The sequence below is a fragment of the Aquarana catesbeiana genome, linkage group LG12 (genome assembly GCF_042186555.1).
Source record: "Aquarana catesbeiana isolate 2022-GZ linkage group LG12, ASM4218655v1, whole genome shotgun sequence".
NCBI lineage: Eukaryota > Metazoa > Chordata > Amphibia > Anura > Ranidae > Aquarana > Aquarana catesbeiana.
The window spans coordinates 62182490-62198033 of record NC_133335.1 but is presented as its reverse complement, the minus strand read 5'-3'; the positions used below and the strand labels follow the sequence as shown (position 1 = coordinate 62198033).

The 15544-nt window shown below is 40.8% G+C and overlaps 1 protein-coding gene across 3 annotated transcripts; it reads right to left on the bottom strand.

Moving 5' to 3' along the window:
* Positions 1 to 224: 224 nt before the first annotated feature.
* Positions 225 to 14137, bottom strand: LOC141114310 (keratin, type I cytoskeletal 19-like). 3 transcript variants are annotated; one of them, XM_073607922.1, is made up of 9 exons: positions 13745 to 14137; positions 13392 to 13696; positions 10381 to 10463; positions 9101 to 9257; positions 8417 to 8578; positions 7048 to 7173; positions 5312 to 5532; positions 2698 to 2765; positions 225 to 441 (listed from the first exon to the last, which is right to left on the bottom strand). In XM_073607922.1, exons 1-9 carry the CDS (start codon positions 14025 to 14027, stop codon positions 419 to 421), a joined length of 1428 nt encoding a protein of 475 aa, XP_073464023.1. In that variant the 5' UTR covers positions 14028 to 14137; the 3' UTR covers positions 225 to 418. The 3 variants fall into 3 exon arrangements, with proteins under 3 accessions (XP_073464023.1, XP_073464021.1, XP_073464022.1); XM_073607920.1 differs by having other exon boundaries at positions 13392 to 14137; XM_073607921.1 differs by having other exon boundaries at positions 225 to 438; positions 13392 to 14137.
* Positions 14138 to 15544: the final 1407 nt, after the last annotated feature.

Below are 15544 nucleotides of genomic sequence, written 5' to 3'. Positions count from 1 at the left end.
AGGGCGGGCACAGTGGCAGCGTTTGATGGCACAGTGGCTGCAACTGATGATTTTTTTTCAAAAATTTTTTGCGCCCCGCCAAAAATTTTGAGCACCAGCCGCCACTGTGGAGAACCATCAGTCATAGCTGGGCTCCATAATATCATGGGCCCAGGAGCATTTGTACCCTTTGTAAATATTCTCTTGGTATATATTAGTCTCTAGATAAATATACAAGACAAGGATATTTTGCAACAGACAAAAAGTTTATTGAGCACCAAAGAAGTCAGAGAAACACCATGTAACGATTCTCCTTGTACATCAAGGAACTTTGCAGGAAGACTGAAAGTGGTCAGTAGAAAGGTAAGATGCAGTATACCACGGGCTGTATTGAAGTGCCATATCTTTGATGGTTGCGGAGTTATTTGAGTGCTTCGGTCTAAGGTTTTCTTGTAGTTGCTGCTGTAAGTAAACATCATAATTTGGTTCCTCAATATATAGTACATGTATATAAAGATACAGGCTATCAACAGGTCTTTTACATCTCAAGAAGCTTGGCATAAGTAAAATATTGTATACAGTACAATGTACTATTTCAGCTTGTAGGCAGGTTGCCTACTGTGAGCTAGTTAGCATGGCTGCCCTACCCAGGGGGAAGGGGTTAATGTCTCTTGCCTCCTTCCCTGGTCTATATTTGCTGGCCTATTTTGGGTCCAAATTACTGGCCTTATGTCTTATTAAAAGGGACGGAGAGAAGAGGTTAGGTTGGCTGAGATGTGCGTTCCAAAGAGCTGCTGCTGGAGCAGAAGACTCCGACTCTTTGGCACACCAGCATCTGGGATATCGCCAATATAGATTTTGCCTATAAGGGTTCCACCTTTGCAGGTATGCTGGGGCAGCCACAGTTAGGGTTAGATAGGAGAAGGACTTTTGCCTGTCATGCTGATATGTTGAGCTCCACCAGTAAAGTAATTTCAACTGCTTTGGGCCTGAATGAAGTTATTCAAAAGGGTGCATGTTGCGTTCTGGCGTATTCCAAAAAACCTGGGTCTGTAAAGCACTATTGGGTATGAGGGACACGACTACAATAGGTTGACTCAGGAAGCTAAGAAAGAGGAGGTAGTTGCCATGGGTAACCAAAGGGAAAAACGCGCTAAAAGCAACCAACCGCTAGGCACGGTACCTGATTAGGTGGCAGATCCTCTGGTAGTGTGCTTTGGTTCCCTCCCTAGCAGTCCATCTCCCATGGTAACCGGGAGCAGACTAGCATTATGGGGATACAAGGCCTGATCACAAGGTACGAGAAGGAAGAAGTTAATGGGCACGCATGAGGTCCACATTATGTGCAAGGCTTGACCCCATTCTGTTACTGGGAGGGAGGTAACAGAGGGTGCTGAACTGTTGGAGTGAACACAGGCCCTCCTAATGCCCTCCTAGGAGCACAGGCCCTCCTAGGAACTCTGCACTTCTGCACTAAACACAGTGAGGCTCATCTCTAAGTTGGGGAACTGCATTAATGCTCGACTTTTCACATGACCGCAGTCCCAGCCTGGTCCCGGGCATTGACAAGCATGCTCCACCAGAAGTATACCTCCATGAGCACTGGTGGTGTATGACCCCGCCCATAAGCTTCATGTCCATTGCCAATGGTTCAACTATACTGTAGGCTAGGGGTTCTCAATCTTTTTGAGACTAGGGCCTGATAAATTCTTCCAAAACCTTCCTTGCCCCAATAGTAGAAAAATAAAGCTCACACAATAAACTTATGGGAAAACATGTAATGAAATAGGGGTGGGAGGGGGGTAAGGTGTGGGTTAGTGGACTCTGCAGCAGACTTGGTGACCCTGTAGGAGATGAGGTTTCTGGAGGGGCTGGGAGACACTGTTGGAGCTTGGGGGCACAATGGAGGGCTAAAGGTTCTGTACACCAGAACCCCTCCCCCCGAAATGTCATTGCCTGCTTGTATGATTGGCTCACTGATTTTGCCAGAAGTCTGCACTAAGATAGAAATCAGTTTTAGGCATCCTCTGCAGTAAGAATTTTCATTTTGGTATGATACTTCCCAAAGGTCAAAGACTTCTAAAGGAATGTAGACTGCAACTTTTATCATCAGAACACAGAGAGGACACACATGATTATAATGAATCCAGTCTCTCCTATTCAGAATCAGTCCACAAAGTACCCAATCAAACAGCTATTTCTTCAGAGCAGAAACAGGTTGGAATCTGTAGCAAAATTTGTTAAAATCCCTGCAGTGTATGATCATCGAGTGGGGATTGTTTTTTTCTCAGCAAAAATTGAGTTACACTTTAAAGGTCACCATTGGGAATAAGGACTATTTTAGAGCATGCAGGAGTGCTGTTCTGATTCAGGACTGGTTCACACTGGCATTATACGAGAACATGCTGAGTCCCGTGCGGTGCACTTTTACAGTCCATTAATTTAAACAGACTGCAAGATGCACCGGACCATGGGAAAAGTAGTGCTTGCAATCTGCAATTGTGGTGCATTTGTGGTGCCATTAACAATACATTGGCACCCGCATGCAGATGATAAGGGCAGCGCGTTCACCTGCGGAAACGCAGACAGACGTTGCCTTTCCTGAACCGCACCTGCTGTGAACCGGCCCTCAAGCTAGAAATAAAAAAACAGTAAATCTGCTTTGGATCACAGTGTTATTTTAATCCCTTGGTATTATTTTGATATTACTTTACTTACCCGTGGAAGAAGAAGAAGAATAAGAAGACGTTGATGTAATGGTCGTACTTGAAACACCACCAGGAATTCTGAGCAAAAAAATAAGATTGTTTGCATATTTATACAAATTAATTGACCACAAATATAGTAAACTATATTTACCTTCTGTAATTTATTTCACATATGCCTATGCACATAGAAAATTAAATGTTAAAGATGAATTTCACTATCCAAACAAAAGAGTCAGCAGCTACAAGTACTGTAGCTGCTGATCTTTAAAAAACAGAGAGGGGGGAGGATAGGAGTAAAACATTAATTGGACAAGTTTTAGAAACATTCATCCGGGCTGCATAAATTTACCATGTATTTTTTCTAACACCATAACTTCTTATGATAATCAGCTCCATTTGGTGGCCGAAGCACTGTATTTTTTTAAATACCCCAATCAGACAATATACTGCATTTTGACCACTAGACGGAGCTGATGATCACAGGAAGTCATAGTATTAGCAAAAACACAGCAATATTTTTCAACAAATGTTTTATAAATTGACCCCTATGTGTTAATAATAAGCGAAGGTCCCTTTTAAATTCCTGAACATGAGCCAAAAAATGCAAATTTGATTACATCTAATTATGATATATTGCCTCAGAATGTGATTAATTAATGACTTTTCATATGAGATATGAATGTGAGCATAAATGTAAAGTGTAGAAATACATATTTTTTAGTTGTGGATACAATAGTGAAGGGTTACAACCTCTGTCAGTTCATTTTTTAGGGTTGGTGTCCCATCAGGAAGATTCTACATCCTGTCTCAGAGACAAAACAGGAAGTGAGAAGTCTCTCCAAAGGGGGGTGGGGGGGGGACATTCATTCCTAGACAGTTGTCACAGGAACAGGTGTCTCTATTGAAAGATTTCTCTTCAATTCTTTCCCTGGTGATTATTCACAGTGAATCTGCCTAGTGGGGACACTCACCCCAATAAAAACCTGCCAAGAATTGTAACACTTTCCAGCTCTAAAATGATATAAAAAAACAAACATTTTAACTATACTGTATATTACTTTAATCATTTTTTTTTTTTTGCTGTGTGGTTGGATTAATCAATGTATATGTCTTTATCTCACATTGTACTGGTACTTCTACTGTTCATGTCTAATTTAAACACCTGGTGGTTTTGTCAGTTCTCCTTGTCTCCTCTTCCAATCCAGTGGTGGCTGGTGCTCAATTTTCTTGGGGGGGGCAGCCTGTAGCCCCCACCCAGCCAGCCATCCCTCCCACAACCAGCCAACCACCCCCATCCCTGTCGCTCAAACGATCGTCCTCGGCACATGATCGTTGGGTTGCTGCTTCAGTTGCCTGTCTCCCACCAGGCCCCCCGCCAGCCCTGTCCAGGTTGTGGCTTCGGCGGCTTCCCCCTTGCATCTCCTCCCAAGACCCGGCAGTCACTTCTCCTCCTGGCCAATCAGGACTTAGGACTCGTGGCCAATCCAGTCTTAGGACTCCAGGCCAAACGGGTCTTAGGACCCGCTTCCTGATTGGCTGGGAAGAGAAACAGGAAGACATTAGCAAATATTAATTCGCCAATGTCACACAACTTTTTGAAGCCAATTACAGCCTCAGGCTCTAATCATGTGCTTCAAAAAAAAAAAAAACCCCATTGAAATCCATGTGTTCCGCGCCCTACAAATCCCTACAAATCCATGCTGATCAGTTTGCTTCCCTGGGTTTGGGCCACACCAACTTGTATAGCCCTGGTAAAAGATTTTTATTTTGTAACATCCAACATGTTTTAGTGGCTCAGCACTCCCCCATCATTGGGGCTAAGAAACAGATAATTCGGGCACTAGGCTTTTTTTCCCAATCCAAGTGCCTACATTATCTGTTTTTTAGCCCTTAAGAAGGGGGAATGCTGAGCAACTGAAACTCGTTGACTGTTACAAAATAAAAATCTTTTAAAAGGTCTAAAAAGTCCTTTCAAAACCTCAATAATCTCCTCTGGGGGTCCAGCAAGGCCCCAAAGATGCTGGTGAGCAGCCTATATCACAAAGATTACAATCTTGGCAATGACATTCTCTGTCTTTCTCTACATTCAAGACTGTCTCTTAGCTTAGTCTCTGTTTTATGTCACTAAACTTTGGCATGATCTTTGGTTATAAATTTAATGGAAGTGACACCTAAAAAAGTGCTGAAGTTAAAAATCAATTGTTTCAGTTTTTCACAAATTGAACCATGGCTTCCAATACCACCATGGACTCCAGTGGCGAAGAATCTCAAACAGAATTTAAAGTTCTGACCAAATATTGGAGCAACTCAAAAGCCAAATGATTGGGTTACCTTGATCAACTGATTTTCCATAATGCAAAATGGAGAGATAATTGATGATTCCAGCTGCAAGAGTGACACCTTCACTATTACCATGTAAAGGCACAAACTACATCTGGAAAAACTCTCCACTAGAGCCTACAGATTAGTAAGCGCCGGTGGATCATCAAACCCATGAGTACCCAACCAGAAAGGTCCTCTCGTGATTTATGCAGTTATTACAGGCAAGGATGACTATAAGACAATAAGAAAGGCTTTTACAATCCTATGTCATGAGATCAGTACTGTCTGTTCCACCAACTCACTTAAGGTCTTGTCCATCCAGTAGTTCTCTGTATTTGGCGATCTCCTGTTCCAGACGAGACTTGATATCCAGAAGCATCTTGTACTCGCTGCTCTGGTGTTCCAGTTGGTTTCGCAGGTCTGAAATCTCTTCCTCTATGTTAGCTATGAGCTGCTGAATTTGAGCAAGCTGTGCACAGTATCTACCTTCTGTATCAGCCAATGTTGCTTCTAAAGCTGATTTCTGTGTATAACAGAAAAAGTTTGTTACGGGGAAGTCAAGGACCCTGGCAATACATTGTGGACCCGAAATTCTCTTTCAAGCTGATTGCAACCTATTGTTCTCTCTAATACAGAATTGGTGTTGACTACAGTGCCATTCACATGCTAGCCAAACACCCCCCCCCCCGCAAAAAAAAAACCAGTAGATCGTGTGATTTGATTGCTTTGGGGCGTAGTCGTTTAGAGGCCCCTTATAACTTGGCTGCATTATAACTTAAATCAGAGAGCCATAAAATAACATACATTAATGTACAGTATATAGAGTTGAAGATCATCTGTCATATTCAAATTAAACCATTTAATTTGCTTAACTACTAGTTAAAGTGTATGTCCAACTATTACACAGTTTTACCTCCAAACCTCCCTCTTTCTCCTCTATGTTGTAGCATTATATTTTTTATTGTACCTATAGCAAGCTTTAATTAGTCCCTGTTATTTCATTAGTGGCTTGCAAAATTTTTGCAGGGGCAACTGTTGGGAGTTCAGTTTCTTATTGACGTAAGCATGCCCCCAGAACTACATCTCTTAAGAGCCCTTACTCTGCACATAGTGTGTGAGTGGGCTCTTTGAAATCAGTAGATGCATGTATAGTGAGACAGAAAGGGGATGGGGATAGTAAAAGTTCTGTAGTCCAATAGTATTTCTGTAGTCCAGCAGTGTGGGCTGGCAACATTCCTAATATTTTCAGTGCAGCAAAGGCACTGTGTTGTCAGCTTGATCCTGAAGTTGGTGCACACTGGATTTTTGATGAATCAACTCTTTTTTAAACTTGCAGCATTTTTAAAGGTCTAAAACATGGGGAAATTTCTATGTATTGCACAGATATGAACTGGATATGCTTTTTTTTAATCTAACCTTGGTATACACTTTAATGTTTAAAGTGGATGTATAGCTAAAACTTTTTTACCAAGGTTTTTTTTGTTGTTTGTCTGTGTAACAGTGTGTAAATTTCACATCCTGTCCCAGAAATGCAATGAAAATTTAAAGGAAATCTCCCAAAATTAAGGAAAATTCTCTTCTTAGACAGGGGTCCCCGTTGGAAGATCTCTTGTTCTGGGGACAACTCTGAGAGTTTGGATTTGCCATCACATTTTTTCCCAGTGACAACGGCCATGGGTCAAACAAAAGAGTGGATCTAAGCAATAAGCGCACAGCCAACAATAAGAAACTGACAGAAGGTCTAACCCTTTCCCACTCCAAGAGTACAAAGAAATGTTTTGACTAGAGATACACTTTAAGAATGCCCTGGTTCTATATGATTGGACTTTTTTTTACGATAGAGAGCCAAGGAACCTGACAATGATTTTGCTGTTCTGCCCCATGACACAAATATGATGCTCCTTGCACCTATATATATTTCTAGTATTAGAGAATTATTCTAGTAGTTTTTTTACATCAAACAAGTATTAATTCAGGATTCCTGGGTCTTTAAATGACGGATTAAAGGTAAATCAGGGAAACATACACATATACATACCATGCTAAGCTGAGACTGTAGTTCTATCTCTAAGCTTTGGAGTGTTTGCTTCAGATTTGTAATCTCTGTTTTGGTTGTTTGGACCTCTTGGCTTCCAGTAACAACCTGCGTTTGCAGTTCTTTGGCCTGAAACATATAAATATGATTAAATAAGGTGACCCAAAAAAAAAAAAATAAGAGCTATAGTTACAAGAGAACATTAGATGGTTAAATGAGGACCAATGTTAGGTTGTGACAAAAAAACTACAAATTAGCAAGGTCCATAAAGTGACCTTTAGAAATAAGTGCACTTTTAACAGACCTTAGCTCCCTTAACATGCATAGGCAAATAAATGCGTGTAACCTTTTATCTTTCTGCTACTGTACCCTCAAAGCTCTACTGTGATACCCAGCTGTTTTGCCAAACCAAATATTGAGGTGGTGGGGTTTTTTAACACAAGAGTAACTATATCTACAAAAGTCTCCCGGCCATTCATCTAAATCTGAATTTTCACAACCCCAATTCTTTTGCAAGCATGGACAAGCACCAAACACATAATGTGGTATAATAGGGATGCCCTCCTTCAACCAAAAAATTGCTGGTTATTTTTTCCACTCCCTCGCATCACTTTTTCCTTTTGCTTAAAGCAAATACGCTAATGAGAGAAATATGGAAACCTCCTTGTGAAAATTCTAGAATTGTATTCTAGATAGCATACATCCTTCACTCTGGAGGTAGAACATGGTAAGGCTAGGAATTTATTTGCAAGACAGCTTTGTGGGAGCAAATATTTACTGTTGTCTTAGCTACCCGTGAGAGCACAGTAGATCAAAGTCCATCTTTAGCTCTTTTGTGCCTCTGAGAGGTTTACTGTGAACCCAGGCCGGTACTGTATGATGGCCGGTGTTATGGTATTGGCATACAGGAGGTATAGGGATCTAGATATAGGGATGGTGGTGGTCATCATTTACCTAGAAAAGGACCAGAACTGAACCGCAGAGGGGAAATTAGGAAGGAGTGAGTGTTGTTTTTTTTTTTTTTAAACCTGTTGGGCAATTTATTTTTCAGTTTGAAAAAATATGGATTTGGGCTCTAATTAGCAGATTGAATGCGCCTGTGTCTAGGCTACAGAGCTATTTTGGAGAGGTACAATTTAGATGCAGGCTCAGGACTGAAATGGAGATAAATAAAACTTACATACAAAACCTGTAGAAATTGTACCTTTTTGGCTGGTACCTAATTAAATCTCTGTCCTGCGAAAGCTACTTTGCAATAGTAGACAACTGCAAAGGTTGTGGCTGTGGCAAACCAGAGTTAGCGAAAGATGGCGCTACATACCTGAAAAAAGGTGATGTAAACCATTCAGTTTTTGCAGTTCTTCACCCTTACCTGAGCGAGGAACTGTGCTTCAGCGTCCTGCCGGTATTTATTAGACATCCTTTCATATTCAGATCTCATATCAGTCAGGATCTTGCTAAGATCAATACCTGGAGCTGCATTCATCTCCACATTAACTGTTCCACTGGTTTGGCCATGCAATCCCTTCATTTCCTAAAAAAATGACAATTAAGTATTATTATTTCTTTAGTCTGGTGTCATACATTGGTTAAAAGCTCAATTGCATTTTCAGTTTAATAAAGTAATGAAATTCCAGGTACAACAAAACAAAAGATGTGCAAAGTCTACAGTTCATTTTCTTTAGAAATAAACTATTCCCCTGCAATCTTGTAGCAGAGGACTCTTGTTACTTGTGTTGAGCTTTGGACGTTTGCAGAGAGATCGCTGCCACACAGAGAGAAAGGGTTCTTCTCTACAAAAAGTTGGCAGGGGACATGCCTTTTTACTGAGGCTCTAGTGTATTTCTAATTGGCAGGAGGAAGGCTACTCAGGATGTGGCTGCTTTCTAATTTAAAAAAGAAACTGTAAGGCTTTGTGCGCCTTTTGTTTTCATTTACCTGGAATGCATTTGGTTGATTTCAACTGAAAGTGCAGTGTTTTAAGGAATCTATTAATCTTCAAGCAATAAACTGGACCATATTTCCTAATCTTACACCTAAGTCCTAAACCTCTTACTTCTTCATGGTTCTTCTTCATGTAAGCCAGTTCCTCTGTAAGGCTCTCAATCTGGCTTTCCAGGTCAGACTTAGTCATAGTTAGATCATCCTGGACTCTGCGCAGGCCATTGATGTCAGCCTCCACACTCTGGCGAAGAGCCAATTCATTCTCGTACCTGAAAAAATGAAAATCTTGTGAATAATAACAGAGAACATTGGTATTGCAGTTTTTTTTAGATCCTGGAGAGTTAAACCATCTGAGAACTTCTTACTTCTCTCAGGGACTCTGTTGCTAGAGTTCTGCGTAAGTCTTTCTCAACCTTTATAACATGGAGGAGCCCTTGACGATGGGGGCTTCTTGTTCTGGGGACAACTCTGAGAGTTTGGATTTGCCATCACTTTCTTTCTTAGTGACAATGGCCAATAGGACAAACAGAGGGGCAAATCTAACCAATGGGCACACAGACAAAAATAAGAAACTGACAGAAGGTCTAACCCTTTCCCTCATCAAAAGTAAAAACAAAAATGTTTTGACTAGAGATACACTTTAAGAATGACCTGATTCTATATATTGGGATTCATTTTACGAAAGAGAGCCAAGGAAACTGACAATGATTTTTCTGTTGTGCACCATGATATAATTATGATGCTTCTTGCACCTGTATGTATATTGAAGTATTAGCAAATGATTCATTTATTCAGGATTCCTGGGTCTTTAAATGATGGATTAAAGGTAAATCAGGAAGCATACACATATACATACCATGCTGAGCTGAGACTGTAAGTTCTAACCACCTGAGAACTTTAATAAATCTCTCAGGGACTCTGTTGGTAGAGCTCTGCATAAGCTCTATTTCAACCTTTCCCAACATTTTTAATATGGAGGAACCCTTGAAATAACTTTACAGGCTCAGGGAACCCCTACTAATAATTTATATATCAAAAGTTCACAGTACATTAATGTGATAGCCACTTAAAAGAATGCTCCTTATATTTGTGGTCATTGGGAAGATCACCCCCCACAGATAGCTAAAAAGACATTGATCATAATGGTTTCTCATTTGAGATGGAGAAGTTGCTCATTGCTCAAATAACCCTTAACAACCTCTGGAGGAACCGTAGGGGAGGAACCCTGGTTGAGAAAGGATGTTCTATATACTTGATATATAATTTGCCATTATGAGGTATTCCCACTCCAGTCAGCTATAACTAAATTATCACCATTAGGTACACTGAGACATTAAAGGACACAAAAAGTCTGTATGCTTTGGCAGTGATACACTTAATTCGGGTACTTACTTCATTCTGAAGTCATCAGTGGTGAGTCTAGTGTTATCAATATCCAGGAGCACTTTGTTATTGTCTTTAGTGGCAGCAAAGATCTGTAGGTCAAAGCCACACAAAAAGGATTAAGTGGGACACAATAGGTTGTAAAAATTGTCTTTAATTAGTAAAGCTGAACACTGGTCAAAATAGTAACTTTTTGGGCACAAAGCACCAGTCACGTAAGTTACCTCTAATAAATTATCCTATGTTCTGTTGCATTCTGGTAACTGTAAATATCCTCCCTCCAGTGACACCGGAAACTCCCCACAGCAGTGTTGTGAAGGACTTGCATCATTCACCCTCCCCTTTCTGTTCCCTCATCTATCACACAAAAAAACACTGGTATTTTCCCCCCAGAATGCAAGTTGTTCTGTGAATGGCGAAGGGTTGGACAAATAACAGGTTATCCCTTCATCCATTCACAGAACACCTTGCACTTTGGGAAAGGAATACTAGTATTTGTGTGAATAGATGAGGGGATGGGAAGGGGAGGGCGAATGGTGCAAGTCCTTTACAGTTACAGTCATTGCTCTTAATTCTTAATTCCTGCAGTGTCAGAAGATCTCAGCTGTGGGGAGTATTCAGCACTGTGCCGCTGCACAGAGAGGCGTAGGAGCTGTAGGAGGAGTTCTGTCCTCCTCTCTGCTGACAAGTGCTGAGACGGGTGGGGGCAGAGACAAGTCTTTCCGCGGCTACACAAAGAAGCATAGGGTCTGGCGGAGGAATTCTGTCCTCCTCTCTGCTGCTGACTTCTGATACAAGGTAGAGGCAGAGACGAGGGGGGTGTCGTAGCTGCAGGATAGGTGCAAGGTCCACCTGAAACGGCCTGGCTGGCCATGTGTTTAAAACATGTGCACTTGGTGCTTTGGATTGAGACAAATGCACACTATAGATGGATATGCTTTGTTCATCTTCATTCTAAAGGTTTACAACCACTTTAAGACCCCTTTCACACTGGAGCGTTTTGCAGGCGCTATAGCGTTAAAAATAGCGCTTGCAAACCGACCTAAAACAGCTGCTCCATTCACTCCAATGTGAAAGCCCGAGGGCTTTCACACTGGAGTGGTGCACTGGCAGGGCGTCAGAAAAAGTCCTGCCAGCAGCTTCTTTGGAGCGGTGAAGGAGCGGTGAACTCACCGCTCCTCCACCGCTGCTCCCCATTAAAATCAATGGGGTAGCGCTGCGATACCGCCGGCAGAACGCTGCTCCGGCGGCATTTTGCGGACGGATTTAACCCCTTTTAGGCTGCTAGCGGGGGGTTAGAACTGCCCCGCTATCGGTCAAATAGTGCCGCTAAAACTTTATAGTGCCGCTAAATAGTGCCGCTAAAGCTTTACCGCTGACGCCCTAGGCGGCACAGTGGGAAAGGGCTCTAAGGGCAGTTGCGTGATGCAGTTTATTGCATACTAACAGGAGAGTACAATTCATTTTATGTAACATCAAACAAAGTGTATGAAAATACAGAGACAAAATGTAGGACACTAATGTGTTTCATTAAAAGGACAACTCAAAAAAAGATGATTTGCTGTAATCTGCATTTTTCAATCATGTTTCCTTTTATTCAAAGTAGAGCATTCAGGGCAATTAAAGTTGGTTTCTGATTGGCTGGTAAGGTTTATGTGAGTTTGGCATAGAAATAAATGATTGTCCTTTACTTATGTTACATTTGCAACACAGAGTAATATTTCCTAATTCTGCAGAGCGCCATTATGTTACATTATAATATAAATGTGCATAAATTATGCCTAAACTTGTACCCCACAAGGCATGGTTTTCTCAACAAGCTCATTAGCGTTCATTATGATGTTTTATAGCCGCCATGAAAGTCTGCATTCCAGTGTAACTAAATCTTTACAACTAAACAACTACATTTTACAGACCCTTTCAACTGGTTGTTAGTTGTTACATTTAACCAAAATAACGTTTAAAATCGCTAGCTAAGAATATGAACAACTGTACATGCTTGTAAAGCAAGGCCAACAGCAGAAGCATTTGATGAGTTAAATTAATATTCTTATTTGTTATAGCTTTATGACAGAATATCATCAGATGACATTAGGGAACTGCTCATGCTTGATTACTCATTTTTTGCTAGTGGCTTGTAATGACTAATAATATGGTTAAAACAAGATGATATGGGTCTTCTCACCGATACAGTCACATAATACAGAGGTGCGTTCACAGTGACCATTGACCATAGTGGTAGACCAGTTGGCTGAATGAGAGGAAATCAACAGATTCTTCCATCCACAATAACTTCCATCCAGATCAGTCCATTTTTAAGTCGACTTTTGTCAAGCCAGGGCCACCCTCAGCTTGAATTTCGACTGATTCAGCAAGAATTGGCTTAAATTCAAGCCGTGTATGGCTAGCTTTAGGGGTGTCTCACAAGTCTTGTGATAATATGTGTCTATCTATCTATCTATCTATCTATCTATCTATCTATCTATCTATCTATCTATCTATCTATCTATCTATCTATCTATCTATCTATCTATCTATCTATCTATCTATCTATCTATCGTCTGTACGTCATTTAATTTGTGTTCTTTTTGAGTTCTGTTGAAAGCTAGAGATGTGAGACTGTTAATCGCCCAGAGCAATTAGATTCAAAGTAATAATTATGTCATGAAATATAAAGCAGTGTTGACTGACAAGGAATTTAACATGTTCTCTGCCACCTGAAGAACAGACATTGCTGAGACTGGTAAACTATACTTGTTCATAGCTAGATCAGGTCCAATTTGAGAACTATGGAGGAAAATTGTTCAGTGTTGGTTACATAGTTTAGAGTCATCAAAGGACGCAAGTTATAAAGTACTATTCTTGGTAGCTTATACAGAGGTACACCATCAAGAAAAGTGAGGTAATGAACTTTTATGTTTAATTATGCCTTTACAGACTTATTGCCAAATGGAAAATGTTTTGATTGAGTTGTTGGGGTCTGTCTTCATATGCTTTAAAAAGTAAACTGAAAGACTTACCTTGTCACGGAGATCCTGAATGGTCTTGTAATATTGGCTGTAATCAGCAGCTTTACTAACAGGACTTTGCTTTTCATACCATTCTCGAATCTTTTTCTCCAATTCAGCATTGGAATCCTCCAAGCTTTGTACTTTGCCCAAATAGCTGGCCAGGCGGTCATTTAAGTTCTGCATGGTTTGCTTTTCATTGGTAGCAAGGAGGCCTTCACCAAATCCTCCTCCCTGGTTAAATCCATATCCACCACCAAATGCAGCACCAGCTCCTCCACCAAAGCCAGCTCTTGCTCCTCCACCAAAGCCAGCTCCTGCTCCTCCACCAAAGCCAGCTCCTGCTCCTCCACCAAAGCCAGCACCTGCTCCTCCACCAAAGCCAGCTCCTGCTCCTCCACCAAAGCCAGCTCCTGCTCCTCCATCAAAACCAGCACCTCCACCATATCCATACCCTGCAAAACCACCATCATAACCAGCACCTAAATCACCAACTTGGCAGTAACCTACATTGCCACCATAAGATCCCCCTGCTCCACTAGGAGCATATTTGGAAAAAGAAACAGAGGTCCTAGATCCAGGACCTTTGGCTCCACCTAGGGACCCAGTAGATGTCCTGTAGGACGATGATGAGGAGTACAAAGCCATGACTGCAAGCTCTAAATAATCTTAAGCCAAAGCAAAGGAATTGATGACTAACACAGCCTGTTCTAGCACTGCAGACTAATGTTATGAACCCCACTAGTCTCCTTATAAATCCTTTTCCATGGGTGTCAACTTTCAAAACCTAATTAATATTCACTACGTGGCTGCCAAGAGTGTCATATATGCCAATAATGAATTGATTGGACATGTGTTTTTTTTTCTATCTTGGATACTGTTGACACACAATTTTCAAAAGCATTTTTTTTTTCTTTTGTTTTTGTTCGCAAACCTATAATTTAGACTGGGAGGATGCCTGGATATATTGGCTCTGGTGTATCACACAATGACATCTCAATGAACTCTTCTGAGGGATCAGAATCCACCCACATTACTAAATCAGCCGTAGGGAATAGGTAGAGTGAAGGTGTTAGCATCAATTCTTCTGCAACTGTGTAAAATGATACTGATATAAACTGAAGGATCGTCGACAATAAGGTTACCCACAGACTGAAAATGATGGTTTTAAGAAATGTACCATTTCCAGTCAATCATTTGTCGTAAGACAATCATGTGAGTTTAAACTATTTTAGTATTTTGATCCAGGCAAAAGTCCAATATCTTAAAAACAGAGATTACAGCGCTCAGTTAGCTGAATATTTTATGTAATCAGACAGAAGTACATAATTAATAAATCAAGCAAGTAAACAAGTCCTTAATGACTCTTGTGCCAAATGGTAAGTAAATGTATCCAAATAAACATGTCCAAGTGGTGATCCTCCACCAGTGCAATTCAAAACACCAAATGCTGCCTCCACGTAAAGGCTCCCTTTCCATTTGTGCAACTTGTCCTGTGACTTGGGACTACAAAGTCACATTAAAAGTTGTACCCCATGATTTCCAATGAGTACCGTTCATATCTGTGCAATTTCAAGTCGCAGCGACTTCAAAGTCAACCCTGCATTACTTTGGTCCCACTTTGATGCAACTTGAGGTCCATATACCTCAAGAATACACAGGCATTGCTTCAAGTCGCATCAAAATCGCAGCAAAAATAGTGGCAAAATCGTGCAACTTTCAGGTCGTAATAGTGGAAACCTAGGCTTAGTAGAAATTTGCACTCACCAGATGTAGTTGCTGTCTAACATAAGGCTAGACTGGCGGCTTATTATGTAAGTGATACCAACAACATATGTTTATTATTGGATGCACAAGGTCCCACCGCCATTCCTAATGTGGAGTGGCGGTTAGATATGTAAGTGACATTTGCATCTTGTCCATTTTGTTTAATGTTTTAATTGTTTTTAACACCAATAAATACTGCACCATGAGAATTTTTCTTTTTTGTTACTTGTGATTCATCATTTAGATGGGATGCGCTGAGCTTTTGAGCATTTCTATAACCATATAAGAGGAAGTCATCTGGAATATTATACATATATCTGAACATTATTAAGCTCTTAAGCTCTTTAAGATGCTATCTTCTGGAATGGGATACGCTTGAGATGTTGGGGAAGGAATTT

What these genes read in the sequence shown, in the direction of transcription:
- LOC141114310 (XM_073607920.1), bottom strand. Translation starts at nt 14,027, where the DNA reads ATGGCTTTGTACTCCTCATCATCGTCCTACAGGACATCTACTGGGTCC. An exon ending in TGAAGAAGAACCATGAAGAA is followed by an intron (nt 8,579 to 9,100) that starts GTAAGAGGTTTA and finishes TCATTTTTTTAG; the next exon opens with GAAATGAAGGGATTGCATGG. An exon ending in TTCTTCTTCTTCTTCCACGG is followed by an intron (nt 442 to 2,697) that starts GTAAGTAAAGTA and finishes GTTTACTTACAG; the next exon opens with CAGCAACTACAAGAAAACCT.